Source organism: Panulirus ornatus, chromosome 55 (genome assembly GCF_036320965.1).
Source record: "Panulirus ornatus isolate Po-2019 chromosome 55, ASM3632096v1, whole genome shotgun sequence".
NCBI classification, from domain to species: Eukaryota; Metazoa; Arthropoda; class Malacostraca; order Decapoda; family Palinuridae; genus Panulirus; species Panulirus ornatus.
Window position 1 is genome coordinate 16,921,507 of NC_092278.1, and position 24,851 is coordinate 16,946,357.

At 39.8% G+C, this 24,851-nt stretch overlaps 1 protein-coding gene across 10 annotated transcripts in view; it reads right to left on the minus strand.

Annotated features, from left to right (window-relative positions):
* LOC139765482 (uncharacterized) overlaps positions 1–24,851 on the minus strand; it is an 843,718-nt gene that overhangs the window by 15,919 nt on the left and 802,948 nt on the right. For 9 of the 10 annotated variants that reach the window (XM_071692900.1, XM_071692899.1, XM_071692903.1 and 6 more), the window contains 7 exons: positions 21,970–22,124; positions 18,533–18,630; positions 11,394–11,610; positions 7,692–7,844; positions 6,844–6,949; positions 5,802–6,040; positions 3,226–3,406 (listed from right to left, as the gene is read on the minus strand). In XM_071692900.1, the coding sequence (XP_071549001.1) occupies positions 3,226–3,406; positions 5,802–6,040; positions 6,844–6,949; positions 7,692–7,844; positions 11,394–11,610; positions 18,533–18,630; positions 21,970–22,124 (1,149 nt within the window). The remainder of the gene's footprint in view (positions 1–3,225; positions 3,407–5,801; positions 6,041–6,843; positions 6,950–7,691; positions 7,845–11,393; positions 11,611–18,532; positions 18,631–21,969; positions 22,125–24,851) is intronic. The other variant, XM_071692901.1, reaches the window with a different exon arrangement.

The following is a 24,851-nucleotide window of genomic DNA, read 5'->3' on the forward strand; positions in this document are numbered from 1 at the left end:
ACAGCTGCTAGGTCAACAACCTATTAATTACATTAATCTATATCAATGGAAAGAATTGTCAATCACCCTGTGAATTAATCATCACCTAAAAATTACATAGTTGTCCTAATAATAAACCAAAGATTATCAGTAATGGTTCATGTCTGATCACCACCTTACAAATTCATCAGTTATAAGCAAGGATGAGTTTATGATAAGCCTAAAAATAAGTTACTGACTGTAAGTTACAGTTCATGTATCATCAAATCAATATTAAAAAAATTGTAAGTTATGATTGATCTATGACTAATCTGCAAATAAACGATTGATATTCATTCATATATATTTCTTTTAGTTTATTTACTTCCTCTGATTTTTCACCATTCAAATTCACACCCATACTAACCTTTACCCAATCCTGCTAAATCTTATCACGTTGCTTTATTCACATAAATATCACCATAGCTGTATCATCAACAAACAATAACTGACTCATTTCCCAGACCCCCCTCATCTCCTATAGACTGCATACTCGCCTCTCTCTCCATGACACTCGCATTTACCTCCCTCACCACCCTATCCATAAACAAATCAAAAAGCCATGTTGACATTACACACCCATGTTGCAGATCAACCTTCACTTGGAACCACTCACTCTCCTCTTTTCCTACTTGTACATATGCATTACACCCTTGATAAAAACTTCTCACTGCTTCTAGCAGCATTCCTTCTACATCATATATCCTAAAGACCTTCCACAAGACATCTCTATCAACCCTAAAATATGCTCTCTCCAGATCCACAAATGACACATACATATCCATCTGTTTCTCTAAGTATTTATCACACACATTCTTCAAAGCAATCACATGTCTCACACATCCTCTACCACATCTGAAATCATAATTTTCCTCCCCAAACTGATGCTCAGTCACTACACTCCCACACAAATTATCAGGTACACTTAACAAATTTATACCTCCGTAATCTGGATACTCACCTTTATCCCCTTGCCTTTATACAATGGCACCTATACATGCATTCCATCAATCCTCAAGAACCTCATCATGATCCATACACACACTGAAAATCCTAGCCAACCATTTAACAACACAGTCACTCCCATTCTTAAGAAATTCAACTGCAACACCATCTACTCCAACTGCCTTGCCACATTTGATCTTACATAAAACTTTTACTACCTTTTCTCTCTTCACCAAATAACTTTCCATGACTCTCACTTCACATACCACCCAGACCCAAACATTCTATATCTGCCACCCTATCATCATATATGTTCAAACAGTCATTCAAAATACTCACTCCATCTCTTCTTCAATTCATCACTACCTGATCCACTTCTCCATTTGCCCCCTTCATCAATGTTTCCAATTGTTTTCTTGTTTTTTGTACATTATTAACCTCCTTCCAACATATCATATTCTCCCTGCAGTTTACTGATACTCAATCACCCCAAATCCCATTTTGCCCTCTTTTTCCACCCCTGCACTTTCCTCTTGACCTCTCTTATACATCTCCCAATCACATGCACTCCTTCCCTAAGTACCATCCGTATACCTCTCTTTTCTCTTTTACTAGTTACTTCACCTTTCACCCCACCACTCTTATACCCTTTCTAATCTCCTAAACTCCCACTTTATGCATGCCACATGCATTTTGCACATTGCTTTCCCAAATACCTCCCATTCCTTATCCAAACCCCTAGCTTTATTTACTCTCACCTTTTGCCATTTTTCACTCAATCTCACCTGGTATTTCTTTACAAAAGTCTCTTTTCCAAGTTTACATACTCGCACGACTCTCTTAACACCGATATAGTTATAGTTTCCTCTTTTCCGACAAACTCTACAAATCTTCATCCTTGCCTCCACAAGGATAACGATCAGACATTCCATCAGCTGCCCTTCACAGTACCCTCATATCCAAAAGTCTTTTATACACCTATCAATTAGTATGTAATCCAAATATGCCCACTAACCATCTTTCCAGCTCAAATATATTTTTCTTTCACTCTAGGCTCAGTCACGGACAAAAGCCCACATCAAGGATGAGCCTTAATTAAAATATACACATTACTGAAAAGGAAAAAGAGGAGACAAGGGAAAATACTTATGAAGTCTGGAAAAAGTGAAAAACCTCTTAAAAATGTGTCAGATCATCAAAACTATCCATTCCTAAGTTGCCAATGGCCACACAGCAGCTTGCTGAGTACTGCATGGTCTAGCCAGCTCTCAGGGGAATAAACCAAAGTAATACCTATAGAAGAGCAAAAGTGAGCTAACGTTGCAGTGTAAGGGAAGAGGTCAAGTTTTGAAGTTAGCCTGAGAGAGTTTATGAGTTTCAACTCAGCTGTCAAGTGAGGATGCAGAGCTGGAGCCACCCCAGATGTAAGGGCAGTTTTCCATACCACAATGGGTCATTCCTATGTATAAATGGAGCAACTGTTTGGCAGAAAAGAAATTTTCACATCTAAACAGGACTCCTAGTTTCTTTGAGGAAGACTCAGCTATTTCCATAATGTGAGGTTACTCATGATGTTACAATAATACTAAGTATGTTCAATGAGTCAAGAGATGGAAATGAGATGGAATCAGCACCATCATAGGTGAGAGAAATCTTCAATAGAGAGATGGGTAGAAGCTGTCTGAAGGTATTAAACTTTGCCAGATTTCGTCTACGCCATTAAGATATTGCATCCAAGTCTGAATTCACTAAGGATCCTTTGTCAAGACGAATTGCATATCAAGTGACAGGAGAAGGAGCCTTCAAGTGACAGGAAAGGAGCAGAATGGAAGGATGTGGAGGACTGCAGTGTTGAGTCATCAGTATATGAGTCTTGGATACTTAACACATTAGGTCACTGATACCTACAGTATTTGGGAAAGATTTTGCAAGTCCCCATGCAATGAATATGAGAAAAGGCAACACAATTTTTGTGACAGAAACTGCCAAATTCAACTCATTTGAAGGACTGCAACTTGTCTAATTTCCAACATGTGATGTATTTCACAACACAAAATCAAAATTTAAGGATTACTGTGAATTTCTCTTTCAATGGAGAGAATGCAACAGGCTCAAGTATGTGCAAATGTAAATAACATCCTTCCATGTGATTTAATACCCAGCAACTTTTAGAGACATCACACACATTATCTATCATTAGAAATGACCTACTGCTCAATACCTCAACACATCTAAATGTCCTGACAACATCTTAACACTGACCAGTGGTGGTGGACTCAGAGTAACTGGCTAATGTATCCTGCTCCAGCCAGCCGGTGTTGGTAAGAGATCTCAGATCACCGAGATCTTGCTCCAGGGCCTTTAGCTCCTTTTCAAGAGTCTCCCTGTCTGCAAAGGGTGTTGGAGGTGTGCTCACCTGAGGTGGGAACACTTTGGCACCGTCCTGAAGAAAGAATAAAGTAATGTATGTTCATAGGCAACTCATAATGCTAAAAAAAAAAGGAGTTAATAGGCTACTCATGATGCTACAAAAAACAGTTAATGTATAAGCAATATAATGTCTTACACTGCTTAGCATCGAGGGCCAGGTGGAATCCTGTTCAAATATCCATACTGTTGTTCAACTCCATAACTTCCTGTACTGATGCCAGTCTAGTACAAGTATTTCCAGACTCTTGTTTTTACACCTCAATCTTGGTTTTCTTACCCTTACATTGCTTTAAAGTTATCCTCTGCATTCCTTTCTTGCACAAATCTATAACCTATTAAAGGTCCTTCCATACTTCTAAATGGCCCTTACATATTTCTATATATCATCATGTCTAACTTGGTTCACTACTACTTTTAAAAACTGTTTGCAACACAGTACTGACATAACAATGAACACATACTGTCATTAATAAATGGAACAAAAGCAGGTAAGTGCAATCTAAAAACAATGAAGATAAAAAAGAGATGGCTAAGCCTTCAACTGCTCTGCTCATTAAGTAACTTAATACAGGGAAAGTTCCTCAAGGCTAGAAGTCTGCTGCTGTAATATCTATATTCTATGAAGTAACAGGTAACTGACTGGAAACTGCAATACAATTCACCTGAGCTCTGTAGTCTGTGAACTTATGGAAACCATCATTTGAGATAAGATCCAAATAATTTAGAGGATCAACAGGGGGTGAGACATGATGGTTCAACTGGGAGTTTACATGGGCAAAATTTGGAGGTACTGTAGTGTCTTAGTTACCACACAGTGAAATAGGATGGTTTGAGTGTAAGTTTACTTGGCAGGGGATGGAATTATGGGGGCTGAAGTGAAAGGCACTGGGTGGAAAATGGGGGTTAAGTCCTAGATGCATTAACCCTTCAAATATGAAGATCGCATTTGCAAGCATATTCTATAGCAAGCAGCGTGAAGTTTGCATTTTCTCTGTGGCCTTATATAAATGCATCACTATTGTGTGAAGAATGTAGAAAATGCCATAAATACATGTATCAATGTAAAGAGTATATCATTAATGCCAACAAAATAGATAAAAGTAATGAAAAGTACACAACCCTCTTCAAAGTACTCATGACTGTGATTCTGGAGGTACAGCAGTAAACAATTAAAAGCAGGCAGGAGTGGATATTTCTACTTTACATAAGTATGAACCCAACTCATAATATGAAAACAGTGTGCTTAGTGTAAAAAGGGGATTGCTCAATGAAATAGATAAGTCAAAAACGCTTTGTTTAAACACTGGTTATATAGGGGTCGACTAATACTGACTATGTTATACTGAGGTGATAAATGGTGGAGTACTGTAAGTAAATAAAAAACATCAGAAATGTCCGGGAAGGGGCAAGGAAGTACAATGTTCGTTGAGGCCTTGAAATAAGGGAACTGTATGGAAAGGTTTGGTGGATGAGGAGTAAATAAATTATGAAGTACTTATTGTGAAGTCAGTGTCCTTCAGCATATCTGACTTAGCTTGAGAAAGTACAGAACAGAACTGGGAGGCTGTTTTGTAATAAAGCTATACCATATAAATAAGAAAATTTTAAGATAATACAATGAAGGATCTAACTGTAATGTTGTTAGCAGAATTAATACAAAAGTGGGTCTTTTGTGTGGAATGAAATTATGAGTGTGATGTGTGATGAGCCTTATGATAAAATTGATTGTGCAGAAGAAACTGTGGAAACATTAATTATGGATGAAGTATATGAGAGGATGTTTGATCGTAATTATGTTAACTCTAAACAAGCAGTTACAACATCTAGGTGTGATAGGTTTAAACAATTAGAATAATGAGAGTCATAGGGTTGATAAAGAAACCTTAGTGAAGAATAAAGGGATTAACATAAGTTGCTTTTTTGTTGATTTACATGCTAATTATCATAAGTCTTCAACATCATTAAATGCCTCTTGCTCCTGAAGTAAATCTTATACTTCTTATATTCTACGAACAATCCTGATCTAAAAAATATCTTCTATCTCATTCACATCTTTAAGTTCTCCATTTAAATTGTCTCAAATATGATACAAAGCTACCTCCTGAAGTTTAATTACACCTACAGTAGTACTTTTCCCTCTTTGCTCCGGTATTACATTATAAGACGTATTTCTTAAGTAATATACACAGAAATAGTGGTGTGATAATCTTAACACTGAAATCAAACCTCAATGTTTTTATCCTATTTGTAAGTAAAAACTTTAGTAACATTACTAATACAGCTCAAAAAAGTTAACTGTATAATTTCATAAGGTAATAATTTTCAAACACTGATCTAAACATCATCATTCTTACCAATATTATGCATTACGTCCTTGAAGTTTAGAGACAGTTATGGGACTGACTCACCTCATCTGGTGTGATGGGTGGTGGAATCATGGTAAGGTCGATGATATCTGGGTCTAGATAAAGTGTCCCTTCTGCAAAAGTGTAGGGCAGACCAGAATTATCTTCTAGCTGCTTGATAAGTGCCTTGATGTCATCTTCACGATTCTGCAGGGTGAGAGGCAGATTGTCTGGGGAATGAAGGCCAAAGGATGACCCACTTGGCTTGAGGACTGATGAGAGACGTTGCGGAGGCTTGGCAGCTGTCATAAAGAAAAAACCTTAATATTCATTGATTCTAAGGGTGTTGAAAAGGCCAGAATCTTTATAAACCCTGTGTCAAGACTGATCTTACTTTGCCTTATCAAATTAGAACAAAGGGGAGGGGGAGTGGGGGCGTAGTTAGAAAGATAAGGACAGGTTGGAGGAGGGGGACTCGGGGAAGGGATGATGCTGGGAATGGAAACTGGGTGGTGGCAAGAAAGGACAGGGAATGGGGACTGATGATGGAGAATGGGTGGGAGTAAATGGGGTTGGGAAAAAGGCACTGAGGAAGCAGGTCAATGACAGGAATAGAGTGAGGAAGTGGGAGGGTTTGAGGGATGGAGGGAAACAAGGATGGGTATTGGGAGAAGGACTGGTATAGAGAATGGGGGATATGGATTTGGGTACTACGAGGATATGAAGAAGAGAGGGATGGGGATTGGTTGGCAGGAGTGGGACTGGGTTGGGTTGGGGTGGGATAAGGAGTCTGGGTAAGGGTGTGGTTCTGGGTGAGAAAGTTCCATTATTCAAGGAATGGGTGGGTGGGAATGGGCATTGGGTGAGGTTGGAAGGGGAGGATAGGGGCAGGGTGGGTTGGTGGGGGATGAGGATTGAATGGGTGAGAGAAAGGGGATAGGAATCAAGTGGGGAGAGTGTTGGGGACTGGGAACTGAACTGAAGTGGGGGAAGGGATTGATGATGGGGACTGGGTGAGTTGCAGGGGATACTAATTGGGTGAGAGGGCCAATAGAATAGGAAAAAACGAAAAATGGATGGAGAGAAAAGTGACTGAGTGACTCACCAGGTCTGTGAGCTGGGCTCTGGTTTGGAGTAGACTGGGAATCTGTATCACTGCCCGAGCGTTCTTCACTCTCCACTACCTCGCCATTTGGCAAAAGCTTCTGACCCTGTGAAGCAGAAGACAAGTTTTACAGTTATACAGCTTTATCTAAAGAATGCTATTGCAGTATATGAAATATGAAAATGAGATCATATATCATTGGAAACCAGAACAGGGAGGGCTCATAACATATATACACCAAAACATCCCATTCAGTGCACATATCACAACGACAACATCCTTGAAATACAATCAATAAATAAAATTACTGATAACTTACTACAACATGATCAACATCCATATATTTCCCCTCACTACTTACCTTTCTTGGTACACTCTCCTTCAACAGAATTTTACCAACCCATCCACGATCCTGAACAAAAAAAGTCAAGAAAACTTACATAAAGACACATCAAACTGCGATTGTTGACCCATCTTTCACTTTAACGTACACTTGCAACACAACTAAGACGGTAAAGAATTCCCCTGCAACAAGCCCTGATGACACGTCAAACTTCTACATAAAATACATGTAGCGAGACACCTTGTGCACAAGATGTAACATCCATTCTGAAATCAATGAACATTTTCTCCTCATTTGCCCTGGGCATCTTAACCAAAAAGACATCACCACACTTTTTGCCTGAGATCCTGATTGGTGAATGTGACTAGCATAGGCCCAAAAGGAGATCCTGGGTTAGGACAGACTGCTATGAAACCCATTGTCAGTTTTAGTTAGTTAGATTAACAAGGCTCTATAAAATAATGTGAGGAAAGTAAGACTACAGTATCACAAGATAGTTTTATACCTGGGTCAGAAGTAGGAGTGAGTCCGAGTGCTTGAGTCTGCCATATTGGTCCGAGCGGACACTTTCCGTCTCGGTAGTTTCGCCATCCGCATCACTCAGGTAGTTCTCAGCATCCTCCACCAGCTGCTGCATTTCTGCTACTCGCTTGATAACCTGTCAAGCCATTACACATTCCTTATTACATATATTGAGGATTTCCATCAAATGAATTAATAATCTTAAGCTTTTAATGCCCATAACCCTGTATGTTGATACCTGAACACTAGTTACTAGTTTTAGGAGGGAACAAATCAGAGTATATGCTCACAGAGTTGTATGTTATAATAGACATATGTCAAGTGACAAATGCAGGTGATAAACCATCATGTTATTGCCATACTGGATAAGCACTATGTGAAACTGCAACTAATTATGGTGATGGTAGCCTATTCATGCTTGGTACTTTGTTAGTGGACTGCTTATCTCAATGTGCATGAGTTAGTATCATGTAAGGATAACATGCAAGGTTTTAGTGCTTCTATTCAAAATAATGTAACTCAAGCCACTTAAGAAATCACTGTAGTACACAAAATGTATTAGTAATTAACTATTTTGCTGGTTAATAGTAATTCTAAATGTTAGTAGCCACATACCTCCATTAGTGGTGCGATGACCTGCCAATCAACACTACACAACAGTCACCTCATAACTCTCATCTCCTGTGCATACACATCAGGCAGGATCCAGAAATCACTCATTACACTACCTAATAATCTACATCAGAAAAATTTCAATGAATATCAATTGAGTAAATGACTCATCACCAGCTGCCTTTAGAAGCATTTAAAGTTTGAAGTCCAGTGCAACTCACATTCATGGTATAAGGGAACTGCACATGGCTAAGATATGCGTTTATCTATAAACTAGTTTTCAATTGTTACAACACAATCCATATGAAATTAATTTAATATCCAGCTGCTGAGTCTGAAGTTTCCTTCCTGGGAAAGTCATATGTACCTGACTGTCCAAAACATCACTGCGTGTTGCTAATCACTAACTAAAGTTCTTTCTTATCTACCTTTTGAGGTATTATCATTACCCAACAAAAATAAGATTTTATATGTGGGAAGCCTACTTCTGAGCTGAATGGCTAGAGTTAGAGAAGTAACCCGGTCTATAAGCTAGAAATGTAACATAACTTTACATTTCACTCAAACATTCAACACCCATACCTCACTCCCCACTCATTCTAGTAAGCTAGTTATATTTTGGACCTATACATCAGGTGCACCAAAGACCTTGCTGTAACTAGAGATGTCAAGCCATGGCAGCAAGTAGTGACAGGTTCTCACACAGTCACCACCACCAAGGTCAACAGCAGGAACCAGGGCAGGGAACGAGAACAGCAAGGGCGGCTCAGGAGAGGAGGTGCAGCTATGACCATTCGTCTCATGCTGCAGCACCTGCGGCTATGACTTTATGATAACATCTATATATGTCACCGGGCACACACATCACCCTACCACGTGGGTCTGTATTCCATATCATGTGTCAAGGTGTTTTCCCCAAACATGCTGTTGTGTGTCCATACCACCATTACCTATTACAGTTTGCCCAACTTGTGGTATTGTAGACACTTACCAAAACCTGCTGTGTCCACCCCTATATCATCAAGTGTTGCTTTGTAAAATACCACATGTCACCACTGTGCTCCAAACCACCACATGATGCTTCTACATCTCCCAAGTTTACATTATTTCTGTTGCCCATCTATACATTGCTCTGTTTTCCTTCTACCACCAAAAGTCCCAATTACCTCCTACCATTACAAGCCCCAGTCATCCCCCACCATCATATATCTATTCATCCCTCAACATGTGCTGTATCCCTAATCCCCAGGTACTGCGTGTTCACAATCATGCCCTGATGCACTGCATCCTCTGTACCAAGAGCTGCATGTTACATCACTATGAGTTACTTGTGCCCTTCCCATCATGTGTTAGTGTGTCTTTTATTACCTTGTGTTGCTCTGTAACCCCACCACCTAGTGTACATGTATACCTGCTACTGCATACTTGTTCCCCTTCATCATGTGTAGCTGTGTCTGCTATAACTGTATGCATCTTGTTCCTCATCACCATATGTTACTTGTTCCCTATTACCACTGCATTTTCCTCACCATCTTGTACTGCTTGTCCTCCATTACTTACACATGCCAGTAAGTCACAGTCATGAAAGAGTGTTGCTGTATCCTCCACCACCATAAAAAACTGCCATGTTCCACCTATATTTCACCAGGAACTGTTATGATCTGATCATCACATTGCGTTGTGTCTCCTACGATCACTAAGTACTACTGCGACCCCCACACCAATCATCAAAATGCTGTGTCCCCCCTGTCACCAAACAATGCTTTATCCCTCCCACTATCAAATATTGTTGTGTCCCCTACCAACACCGAGTACTGCTATGTTTCTTCCCCTTCCAACAATGAGTTCTGCCATGTTCCTTCCACCAAAAAAGTACAGCTGTGTCTTCCACTATCACTAAATACTACATCCCCACCAACACCATTGTGTACTGCAGTGTCCCCCCTCAACACCAAATCAAACACTGCTGTTCCCCACCACTATCAAGGAATGCAGTGTCCCACACCACTAACCAGTACCAAAGTGTTTCTTAAAAACATCAAGTACTGGAGTTTTCCTCACCACCATCAAGTACTATTGTTCCTCACCAAATTGAAGTAATGCAGTGTTCCCCGCCACCATCATAGATTGTTATGTTCTCCATCACAATCTGGTACTGCTCTTCCTCATCACCATCAAGTACTGCAGTATTCCCCATCACCAAGTACTACAGTGTTCCCCAGCATCATTAAGTACTGCAGTATTCCCACCATCATCAAATACTGCAGTGTTCCCCACAATCATCAAGTACTGCTGCTCATGACCACCAAGTATTGCAGTGTTTCCCCCTACTACCAAGCACTATACCTGTTGTATTCCATCACCAAAAACTTTTATAACTGCATCATCACCACCATCATCGCATATCCTTGAAACTAAGCAAGTAATATGTGACCCCCATGTGTCTTCTTGCTGTCCCTCCACCAATATGTGTTAGGTGTAAACTATTATGAAGTTTCTTCCCCTTTCCCATCACCACCTTTTGCTGTTATCCCTTGTGTCAAATGTAGTCATTCATCACACTTGTTTCTCCCACGATGGTGCAGATGCTATGGTAAAAGTATGCACAGTTGCTATGATTTAGAGATATTCCAAGGCAGCCACAATGCATATCAAGAAAACTGATGTTTGTGCAATGAAGTACATAAAATGTTAATTACAAAAAATGCAGGTGGATAAAAACTGCACTGAAGTTGCATGAGAAATCTGTGTCATCAAGCTTCAGAACTAGAGATCATGTCTGATGTTGTGCATCACTAATATTAGGGGTGCAGGCGACTAATGCAGTTGCATGGAGTCAAAATTACTTGTGTAGTGCCATGCGGTGTTGTATATATGGCAGGAATTGTGCCAGTAAGCATTGTTTTAATCTGTAGGCTCAATGATTTGGACCTGCCAAGTTGATAAGTCCCATGGTCTACTCAAAGTCTGGTCAGGACCACTGGTGGACAGCTGAGTGGGCCCGGTGCCTAGGTATATGTGGGGCATGCAAGAAGTACTGAGGGAGGGGGGGGATCTCTGGATCAGCGCCTACCTCCTCATTCCTGGCCTCAAACACACGCTCGTCAGCTGAGCCGCCGTGGCCCTGGGTCCCCGCCAGGTTAAAGTGTACCTTCTTGGTGTCAGCTGCAGGCTGCCGGGCTGGACTGGCAGGTGCAGGCGTGCTATGGCCGTGGCTCGGATGGATGTAGTGGGATGGTGTCGGACTGGCACTGCTGTTCATCTCGTTGGCGTTCTCATACATCGAATTGCTGTGGAGAAAATCCATTAGTACAAGTTCCAAAGGAGTATATGTAATAGATATAAAGTGCAATTTTTGCTTTGGATTTCATCCGGTCAGTTTTCAAGAAAATATTTCCCCAAACCTAATAACATGTTTTGCTTTCCATGGTGTTTAATTGAAGCATCACAATATTCCTTGTAAGACTGATGGAGCAGCAGGTGGGTCCCCATATAACTACATCAAGTGCCTTGAGCAATGATGGATAAACAATATAATATAAACAAATTAAACAACCATGGTGACATCACACACCCTTGCCACAGATTGACCTTCACTGGGAACCAATCACTCTCCTCTCTTCCTATTGTTACACATGCTGTACACCCTTCATAAATCTCCTCACTGCTTCTAGCAGCTTCCCTCCGCATCGTATATTCTTAAGACCTTTCACAAAGCATCTCTATCAACCCTATCATATGTCTTCTCCTGATCTATGAATGCCACATAAAAATCCATCTGTTTTTCTGTGTATTTCTCACATACATTCTTTAAAGTATACAACTGATCCACATATCCTCTACACTTCTGAAACCAAACTGCTCCTCCCCAATCTGATGTTCTGTACATATCTTTGCCCTCTCAATCAAGACCCTCTCATACAATTTCCCAGGTATACTTAACAAACTTATGCCTCTGTAGTTTGAACACTCATCTTTATCCCCTTGCCTTTGTACAATGGCATTATACATGCACTCCGCCAATCCTTTGGCACTTCACCAGGACCTATATGTATACAGAATATCATAACCAACCAATCAACAACACATTCGCACCCTTTCTCAATAAATTCAATTGCAATAGCATCTACTCCTGCCACCTTGCCGGATTTAATCTTCAGCAAGGCTTTCATCACCTCTTCTCTCTTAACCAAACCACTCTCCCTGACTCTCAGTTCGCACACCATCCCCAACCAAAACTCCCTACATCTGCCACTCTAATCATCAAGCAAATTCAACAATCCTTCAACATACTCACTCCATCACTACCTTTTATCACTTCTTCCCTTGCCCCCTTCACTGATATTCCAATCTGTTCTCTTGTCTTTGCCCATTATTCATCTCCCTCCAAATTATACATATATATATTTTTTTCTTTTTCATACTATTTGCATTAGCACTTAGAAAAGAGGACTGAACCTTTGAGGGAATATCCTTACTGGGCTTCCTTCTCTGTTCCTTCTTTTGGAAAATTAAAAACGAGAGGGGAAGATATCCAGCCACCCCACTCCCTCCCCTTTTAGTCGCCTTCTATGACACACAGGGAATATGTGGGAACTATTCTTTCTATATATATATATTATTATTTCTTCATTTATTATACTTTGTTGCTGTCTCCCAAGTTAGCAAGGTGGCACAAGGAAACAGATGAAAGAATGGCCCAACCCACCGACATACACATGTATATAGATACACGTCCACACACGCACATATACATACCTATACATCTCAACGTATACACACATATATGCGGGAGACAGCGACAAAGCAAAATATAAAAATATAAATATATATATATATATATATATATATATATATACTGTTTCCCATTTTAGAAAGTTAAACAATACAAGAAGGGGAGGATTTCTGGCCCCCCGCTCCCGTCCCCTCTAGTCGCCTTCTACGACACGCGAGGAATACGTGGGAATTATTCTTTCACCCCTATCCCCAGGGATACCTCAGATGCTTCACATGCCCTGGTTCAATCCATTGACAGCACATTGACCCCGGTATACCACATCATTCCAATTCACTCTATTCCTTGCACGCCTTTCACTCTCCTGCATGTTCAGGCCCCGATCACTCAAAATCTTTTTCACTCTATCTTTCCACCTCTAATTTGGTCTCCCACTTATCCTCATTCCCTCCACCTCTGACACATATATCCTCTTTGTCAATCTTTCCTCACTCATTCTTTCCATGTGACCAAACCATTTCAAAACACCCTCTTCTGCTCTCTCAACCACACACTTTTTTATTACCACACATCTCTCTTACCTTTTCATTACTTACTTGATCAAACCATCTCACACCACATATTGTCCACCTCACACATATATCCTCTTTGTCAATCTTTCCTCACTCATTCTCTCCATGTAACCAAACCATTTCAAAACACCCTCGTCTGCTCTCTCAACCAAACTCTTTTTATTACCACACATCTCTCTTACCCTTTCATTACTTACTTGATCAAACCAACTCACACCACATATTGTTCTCAAACATCTCATTTCCAGCACATCCACCCTCCTCCGCACAACTCTATCTATAGGCCACGCCTCGCAACCATATAACAATGTCGGAACAACCATTCCTTCAAACATACCCATTTTTGCTTTCTGAGATAGCGTTCTCGCCTTCCACACATTTTTCAATGCTCCCAGAACTTTCGCTCCCTCCCCCACCCTATGACTCGCTTCCGCTTCCATGGTTCCATCCGCTGCCAAATCCACTCCCAGATATCTAAATACTTCACTTCCTCCAGTTTTTCTCCATTCAAACGTACTTCCCAACTGACTTGTCCCTCAACCCTACTGTACCTAATAACCTTGCTCTTATTCACATTTACTCTCAGCTTTCTTCTTTCACACACTTTACCAAACTCAGTCACCAGCTTCTGCAGTTTCTCACCCGAATCAGCCACTAGCTCTGTATCATCAGCGTACAACAACTGACTTACTTCCCAAGCTCTCTCCTCCACAACAGACTGCATACTTGCCCCTCTCTCCAAAACTCTTGCATTCACCTCCCTTACCACCCCATCCATAAGCAAATTATACTCAACCACCGTCTCCCGTGTTAGTGAGGTAGCGCAAGGAAACAGATGAGGAATGGCCCAACCCACCCACATACACATGTATATACATAAACACTCACAAATGCACATATACATACATATACATATATACACATGTACATATCCATACTTGCTGCCTTCATCCATTCCTATTGCCACCCTGTCACACATGAAACAGCAACCCCCCCATAGCGAGGCAGCGCCAGGAACAGACAAAAAAGGCCACATCTGATCACTCTCAGTCTTGAGCTGTCGTGTGTAATACACCAAAACCACAGCTCTCTTTCCACATCCAGGCCCCACAGACCTTTCCATGGTTTACCCCAGATGTTTCATATGCCCTGGTTCAATCCACTGACAGCACGTAGACCCCAGTATATCACATCGTTCTAATTCACTCTATTCCTTGCATGCTTTTCACCCTCCTTTATGTTCAGGCCCCGACTGCTCAAAATCTTTTTCCCTCCATCCTTTCACCTCCAAGTTGGTCTCCCGCTTCTCCTTCTTCCCTCCACCTCTGACTCATATCACCAGCACAATCAAACTTGCAGTCCAGTGATAGTAAAAACCAGATGGTATCCATGTGATAAGAGAGACAGTAATGACTTAAGTGCTGATCAGTGAGGCAATACTCTCCTACCTCCCAGCAAATCCCTTTGATAAGCAGTATGGGGTTACACTTCCAAGTGCTTGGGACAGACCACCATTACTATGGATACAGGTCAAACAAACAGATATTCATATGGTTTCTGTAACAATTACAATGTTACTTAAAGCTGGGAACTGGAAGGATCTTCCCAACACTCTAAGAGACAAGGTCTAAAAGGCACTCCTTCTGAGAGTTACAATATTGAGAGGTTGAGAACTATCGTTGTCCTCTTTTGGAGATTTAGGATGACTTTCCCTACTGATTTCAACTCCAAAAGTTGGGATTGGTGTACAGTAAATAATCTCAATTGTCTTGTTACCCTGTGATGCACAAATCCGATTACTGTTATCCAATACAGTATCATGGTGTACAAGTAGCTCTAAATGAGTCTAATGACAACCTTCACGTGCACTTTCATTATCATTCACCTTCACTTACTCATGTACATCTGCTGGCCATAGCTGCTAAAGTGGCAGATAATTACAATAAATAATGAACACACAAACAAGCTTATTCAATGTTGTGTTTGCATTAAAGCATCAATAACATTCACGAAAGGTTCTCATTTCCTGACGAATTCATTCACTTGGCCAGGTTAATGCGTGCTCATTAAAATTTCACTTGCCTTCCACTGTGCCACACATTTATGGATAGAAAAACTTTCCTAAGTATGCTTTTTCCACTCAATAATTTTTTTACCATGATGCATCTATATGCTGTACCAGAATAATCAGCAGGGTGGATCTTACAATCTTCTCTATACATTCTAATCCTTCCCACTGACCTTTCCTCATTACTAACAACTCTTAATTACTTCCAAACTCTCCTGTCTTAAATGTCTTCCTTACCTCTGTTTTTTTTTTCTCCACCAAATTCATTCATTTTCTGTCATTCTTCCAACTTCCATTCCATGGATTTCCACATTTCACTTCAGTTACTACTATTGTCTGTAGAGAGTATCAATCAATTTCTTTCTCTGGCTGTTCTCCATAATTGACATCCAACTTTGAACACTTCAAGCTAATAACAAATCATTCATTTACAACATAACCATGCTTCACTTCAACAACAGATAAAAGCAGGACAACTAACAAACACCATCAAACCTGTTTCCTCCTATATTTTTACTTATCAATTATCCTCAGAACAAATGATGATTAAATTTTCAAGGCTTTGCCATCACTGTTTGTATTCCCCATCAACAGTATGTGCTTGTTATATCTAAAATTCTGAACCATTTTCATTCTTTTACTCAGCTTTTACATAAATGGACTATTTCTTTCTTAAATGAATCCACCTTGCTGTTGTTCACTTTCATATTCTGTCATTTCTCAGAACTTTCAATATTCTTTGACATTATTATATAGTCTACCTATTCCCTTTGTTTATAAACACATTACCAATTTCAACTTCTAATTCTTCCAATATCAGCTTGCAAAAATTCATCTCATTTCAGCTTCCCTGAGTGTCTATACTCTTACTAGTTCCACTACACATCTCTATATGATCTGTTTTTTCCACAGCTACCAATGTTACAGTTAAAAAGCTCTATTGCTACAACAGTGAAGATCCATCTTGCTTTAACTGACAAATTAGGCATATCCTCTTAATTCAATCAGCTACCATTGTACTTCACTCCTTTGTACTTGTGTGACACTTGATAAACAAATTCTATAATTCTTACACTGAAGGCTGACACCTTATCATTTTAAATAAAAGCAGTCACAGCAAACATTTTGCACAGTTCCTTTGGTACATATCTCAAATCCATACTCTTAAAATTCATGAGAGGACTTGGGTGCTATCTCATCCACTTCCCTTAATGACATTCTTTTATAAATTCCACGTCTTCCAAAATTCTACATTTTTCCACTAATTTCTGTATATTCACAATCAATACTGCAAATACTCATTTCAAAATACCTATGATCCTCCTTCCCACAAAACTATCAGCTATCTCTTCCATTAATCAACATACTATCAACATCTATCACCTCCCTACCCTTATTAATCTCCAATCCAGTCACGGTGTGTGCTTGTATTAATATCAAACTCTCTATGATATGTTTCATACATCTTCATTTACAAATTTTCTTGCTACGTTCTTCAACTCCCTCTGTTTCCTAAGCCATCACATACCTATCAGTTTAATATAATGTCAAAAATGATATTCCATAACATCATTAACAAATATGCCTTGCTTCTCTCAAATTACTATGCACATCAAATTCACTATACACTTTCATCTTTCACACTGCTCTTTTTGTAAGTCCACTAAACCTCTTTTACATGTACAACAATGCTCCAATATCACTTGAAACCTCATTCATTCCTTTTCATTTTTAATCCACAAAATTTTTAGTTCACACTCAGTACTGCTTGATATATCCATCTGATCTCATTTCTCATAATGGTTCTCTTTAAGTTCCTTAAAATGAAGTCCTTTTAAACCTTCTAAGGAAACTGACATCCTACACTTACTGAGTAGGACATGGTCAATCTATGAAAATTCTTTCATATATAACATTAAAAAGATTTCAAATGAACACTGTCAGATGCTCAGGTTCACCCAGTATATGTAAGGGTGGCTGTTCTCTCTTCCCCTTCCTTCTGTGGATACCTGATCTGTTCCCAGCACTGTCCCTAATGCTAGCTTTGCATCCACTGCAGGCATCATCCAAAATAATTCCATTCTATACATTTAAAACTGTTCCCAAGCTGCTACTCAAAGTGGTATATACCCAACTAAGAGTGAACCTAACATTAAATATTCTCATTAATTTTTTACATATAATTACCCACATAGCCGGAAACTTTCCACCTAGTTTCACCTAGGACATGCATATAATAGACATCACTTAGAAAACACAGTATATTTCATTCCATATGACTTATCATTCAGATCTTTCATATATCATCATTTCAAATAAAGACTACTCAAGCTAGCAATAACAAACTCATGCTGCCACTTACATCTCTCCTATGACCTGCAATGAAAAGGCCAGACGGGAGATGCTTTCACGTCATCAATTATGTTTCACCCCTTCCAATGCAAATTCTGCACTTTGCATTTCTGCTACTAGCATGAATGTATCTTGTTAGCCAAATTTACATGGTATGTTCTCTCATAAATTAGGGTCTTTAAAATTATGGTACAAAAAACGGATACTGTACAACAAATACAACTTTTGACTAAGCAGGAATAAGTTTCTGAAAATCTGGCAAACTGTACTTCACAATATGCATGAAATGAGACTGGTGACCAAACCCTGATCAATGGTGACCTGGTAATTAAATAATCATATGTGATTTGTCAATTGCTGAACAGCCACTTAATTTGAAGATGACAAAGTAATTTGAGGATGATCTTTAGGCAATCTGTGAAAAACACCATTTCAATATGACAGATGGAAGTGTGGGGACAGAAGGTCATCAATCTAGTACTTACGTCTTGTTCATGTTGGAGTCCAGCATATTGTGCCGTCGACTGTTGACATAGACGCCTGTGTCGTCCATGTCCAAGCCAGGCAGATGGCCGTTGGGTACCTGAAGAAGCAGCACACCTTTTACTCCACATAATCAATATGATTATATACAGTTATTTCAATAATTTATTTTGAAAGTACTAATCAATGCCACGTCATTTGACAGCACATGTTTGTGCCAAACCTAAACAATGCTAAAATTGAACACAATTTGCTTATGGGCAATTAACCCAATTATCTGACTAGTCATATATTAATAAGATGATAAGGGCCAACTTGTACTCAGTTGTAAAATGTACTGATAACTGCCATTACAAATATTCTATGGTGAAGTTAGGTGATGAGGCTGAAGAGGAAGTTGGATGGGGAGAAGTAGGGGAAAGAGGTGATACTAATAAGACATTCTTTGGGCATGATGTTTAGGCAGATGAAAATAAGAAAACTGAGAAAATGGAAAATGAGAGAGGCAAGTCATGCAGGCAGATGTGTGGGATGAAAGTAGAAGAAATATCATATGATGAAGAAAGACAACATCAGGGGAAACAAGGTAACAAGCTGGGAGAATGAACTACTGTCTAGATGTGGTGCAGTATAGAACACCTACCCCATACTCCATGATTGTCACCTTCATATCCCTACCATGTATCCTACATTTCCTCTGCCAATCCACCTCCCTAACATGTCAGCCATATCTGTTCAGTCAACTCTAAAATGCCAACTCACCTCTGTGATTCACTACCCCACCTATCTTCTCTATGAACCCACCTGCTCTGTTGATTCACATACAATCCAACTACTATGTCAACTCAAATCCAATAAACCTGCTATATAAACTCATATCTAACCACCAGTTTATGTCACTTCTTATCCAACTTATATGCCATGTCAACTCACAACCAAACTCCCTGCTATGTCAACTAATAATATGCAACCCACCCATTAAGTCAACTCATATCCAACCCACCTGTTAACTCATATTCAACCCACCTATCACGTAAACTCATTCAACACATCTGTTATGTCAACTAATATCCAATCCAACTCTTAACTTATATCCAATCCTCCCGTTATTTTAATAACATGCAACCCATCCATTATCTTAACTCATATCCAACCCATCCATTATGTCAACTCATACTCTACCCAACCCAACTGTTAAGTCATCTCATATCCATCCCACTTCTTACTTCAACTAATATCCAGTCAATACATTATGTTAACTAATATCCAACCCATCCATTATGTCAACTTAATTTCAAACCACATGTTATGTCAACTAATAACCAACCCAGCCATTATGTCAACTCATGTACAACCCACATGCTTTGTCAACTCATATCCAACCCACTTCTTTATCCTTTCCCTAGTCAATACATGCATGTGCCAAACCTGTTGTCTATTAGTGTTGAACATTTAAAACACCTCTCTATCTGTGCAGTACAGTTAACACACCCCCTCAATATTCTCCATATATGTTGAATAAAATTAACAAAAATTCGTCAACTCTTGTCAACCCCAATCAAATACAATCAATAACAAGCCACATATTAATCATCTTATTTATTTTCGTTGAACATATATATTCAGTAAATCTTTTTTGTCAGTCCTCTTGTGTTAATATAAAACTGTTTAGCAATCTCTTCTTTCTGCATGTCGAACACAAGACAACTATCTGTCAACCTTCTTGGCTATCTTTACTGGGCATTCTTAACACAAATATCACCTTGTCAGTATGTCAGTATTCTTGGTGAACAGAGTAATTACACCTGTTGACTCTTGTCACAGCATCTATCACTTCTGACCTATCCATCTACAACCTATTTTCTATTTCTATTTTGCTTTGTCGCTGTCTCCCGCATTAGCGCAAGGAAACAGACGAAAGAATGGCCCAACCCACCCACATACACATGTATATACATACACGTCCACACACAGCACATATACATACCTATACATCTCAATGTATACATATATGTACACACACAGACATATACATATATACCCATGTACATAATTCATACTGTCTGCCTTTATTCATTCCCATCGCCATCCCGCCACACATGGAATAACAACACCTTCCCCCTTCGTGTGTGCGAGGTAGCGCTAGGAAAAGACAACAAAGGCCCCACTTGTTCACACTCAGTCTCTAGCTGTCATGCAATAATGCACCGAAACCCCAGCTCCCTTTCCACATCCAGGCCCCACACAACTTTCCATGGTGACCCCTGTATACCACATCATTCCAATTCATTCTATTCCTTGCACGCCTTTCACCCTCCTGCATGTTCAGGCCCCGATCACTCAAAATCTTTTTCACTCCATCTTTCCACCTCCAATTTGGTCTCCCACTTCTCCTCGTTCCCTCCACCTGTGACGCATATATCCTCTTGGTCAATCTTTCCTTACTCATTCTCTACATGTGACCAAACCATTTCAAAACACCCTCTTCTGCTCTCTCAACCAAACTCTTTCTATTACCACACCTCTCTTACCCTATTATTACTTACTCGATCAAACCACCTCACACCACATATTGTCCTCAAACATCTCATTTCCAGCACATCCACCCTCCTCCGAACAACTCTATTTATAGGCCACGCCTCACAACCATACAACATTGTTGGAACCACTATTCCTTCAAACATTCCCATTTTTGCTTTCAGAGATAATGTTCTCGACTTCCACACATTCTTCAAGGCTCCCAGAATTTTCGCCCCCTCCCGCACCCTATGATTCACTTCCGCTTCCATGGTTCCACATGCTGCCAAATCCACTCCCAGATATCTAAAACACTTCACTTCCTCCAGTTTTTCTCCATTCAAACTTACCTCCCAATTTACTTGACCCTCAACCCTACTGTACCTAATATCTTTACTCTTATTCACATTTACACTCACCTTTCTTCTTTCACACACTTTACCAAACTCTGTCACTAGCTTCTGCAGTTTCTCACCACAATCAGCCACCAGCGCTGTATCATCAGCGAACAACAACTGACTCACTTCCCAAGCTCTCTCATCCACAACAGACTGCATACTTGCCCCTCTTTCCAAAACCTCTTGCATTCACCTCCCTAACAACCCCATCCATAAACAACCTATTACCAATAAAAGCAACAGAGGTAAATAATAAAGAACCAATTATGGACGTTGTATGATAACTCAAACTGATCAAGTACATCACTCCAACCCTGCTGTCTGAACTTTTCTTAGTCTTATCTAATGAAATGATGGTCTCAGAGTATACACAGACTTCATTATACAGTGAATGGCTACAAACCTCACACTGTAAGTATGGTGGCAGAAGGCAATTAATAATATTTTTATGTAAACACTACCAAAGTTGAATTATTTCAAAGAAACAGAATCTAATAATCAAATATCTTAATGAGCTAAATTACCTTGTAGCCTTCTGGGGGTGGTTTGTATGGTGGCGCAAAGCTGAGGTCGACGTAGCGGTCTGATTGGTCTGTGACACGATGGTCGTCCTCCTCATTGGTAGAAGCGTAATTCCAGCTGGTGGCCTGGACCTTGTGGCGGGAGTGGTAAGGTGGAGCTGTAAGGAAAGACAAATATGTAGTGCACACCACAAATGCAAATCTGTATAAAAAACTGAAATTCCCTGGGGCAACTAAAAACCAATATATATATATATATATATATATATATATATATATATATATATATATATATATATATATATATGGAAATGAGATGTTTGAGGACAATATGTGGTGTGAGGTGGTTTGATCGAGTAAGTAATGTAAGGGTAAGAGAGATGTGTGGAAATAAAAAGAGCGTGGTTGAGAGAGCAGAAGAGGGTGTTTTGAAAATGTTTGGGCACATGCAGAGAATGAGTGAGGAAAGATTGACCAAGAGGATATATGTGTCAGAGATGGAGGGAACGAGGAGAAGTGGGAGACCAAATTGGAGGTGGAAAGATGGAGTGAAAAAGATTTTGAGTGATCAGGGCCTGAACATGCAGGAGGGTGAAAGGCGAGCAAAGAATAGAGTGAATTGGATCGATGTGGTATACCGGGGTCGACGTGCTGTCAATGGATTGAATCAGGGCATGTGAAGCGTCTGGGGTAAACCATGGAAAGTTCTGTGGGGCCTGGATGTGGAGAGGGAGCTGTGGTTTCGGGCATTATTGCATGACAGCTAGAGACTGAGTGTGAACGAATGGGGCCTTTGTTGTCTTTTCCTAGCACTACCTTGCACACATGAGGGGGGAGGGGGATGTTATTCCATGTGTGGTGAGGTGGCGATGGGAATGAATAAAGGCAGACAGTGTGAATTGTATGCATGTGTATATATGTATGTGTCTGTGTGTGTATATATATGTGTACACTGAGATGTATGGGTATGTATATTTGCGTGTGTGGACGTGTATGTATATACATGTGTATGGGGGTGGGTTGGGCCATTTCTTTCGTCTGTTTCCTTGTTAGGGAGATAAATGCAAGAGTTTTGGAAAGAGGGGCAAGTATGAAGTCTGTTGGGGATGAGAGAGCTTGGGAAGTGAGTCAGTTGTTGTTCGCTGATGATACAGCGCTGGTGGCTGATTCATGTGAGAAACTGCAGAAGCTGGTGACTGAGTTTGGTAAAGTGTGTGAAAGAAGAAAGTTAAGAGTAAATGTGAATAAGAGCAAGGTAATTAGGTACAGTAGCGTTAAGGGTCAAGTCAATTGGGAGGTAAGTTTGAATGGAGAAAAACTGGAGGAAGTTAAGTGTTTTAGATATCTGGGAGTGGATCTGGCAGCGGATGGAACCATGGAAGTGGAAGTAGATCATAGGGTGTGGGAGGGAGCGAAAATCCGGGGAGCCTTGAAGAATGTGTGGAAGTCGAGAACATTATCTCGGAAAGCAAAAATGGGTATGTTTGAAGGAATAGTGGTTCCAACAATGTTGTATGGTTGCGAGGCGTGGGCTATGGATAGAGTTGTGCGCAGGAGGATGGATGTGCTGGAAATGAGATGTTTGAGGACAATGTGTGGTGTGAGGTGGTTTGATCGAGTAAGTAACGTAAGTAAGTAACGTTCCCTCCACCTCCGACACATATATCCTCTTGGTCAATCTTTCCTCACTCATTCTCTCCATGTGCCCAAACCATTTCAAAACACCCTCTTCTGCTCTCTCAACCACGCTCTTTATATATATATATATATATATATATATATATATATATATATATATATATATATATATATATATATATCTTTCATACTATTCGCCTTTTCGCGCATTAGCGAGGTAGCGCCAAGAACAGAGGACTGGGCCTTTGAGGGAATATCCTCACCTGGCCCCCTTCTCTGTTCCTTCTTTTGGAGAAATAAAAAAAAAATGAGAGGGGAGGATTTCCAGCCCCCCGCTCCCTTCCCTTTTAGTCGCCTTCTACGACACGCAGGGAATACGTGGGAAGTATTCTTTCTCCCCTATCCCCAGGGATAATATATATATATATATATATATATATATATATATATATATATATATATATATATATATACATATATATATATATGTATATTCAAAGAACCCCTCAATTACTCTTTTAACCTCTGACAGACATGAATCAATCTCACACCCTCCAATCACTCTGAATGAACACTCACTCCTAATGAACAAAACACTAACCATTACAGGCATTAAATACAACACACAACATTCTCTCCCCACACCTACAACAGCAACACACAAATTAAATGCCCTCAGAACATCTACTGGCACAGGATTTGGAAAGTAAAAGAATCTTTTAACATCCTCTATAAATAATTCATCTGCTCCATTCTCTCAAATGCAAATATAGCAAAGTTGCAAACCACACACAATGATCATTGGCTGCCTGGTCACCACAAACAACCAACATCTATACAATGAAACAAAGATGCAAAACTTGCATTCACTTGGATTTAAACGTTATGACAGGCAGCATTCAGTGGAATGCACGAATTATATGGAAAATTAGGAATTTCTAGACTCTACAGGCAAGTTCTCTTGTACTACTTCATTTAGTATGTATATGAATATATAATCTGAAAAAATCTCCATAGAAGCTGAACAAACGCCAGGTGATTTTTTCTTCATAGCTGTCCACAGGAAGGTCGCTTATGTCATATTAAGCACTGGGACAATAGAAAATGATATATGGTCACCATTTTCCTTTATTCTTTGCTAGAATTAGAAGTTGTGTTACGAATGCATTCCTTACCTCGTCAACTGCTCAGTTTTTGTGTTCTACCCCACAATTTCCCTCTACTTCAAAGCCCTGCCCACGTTATAA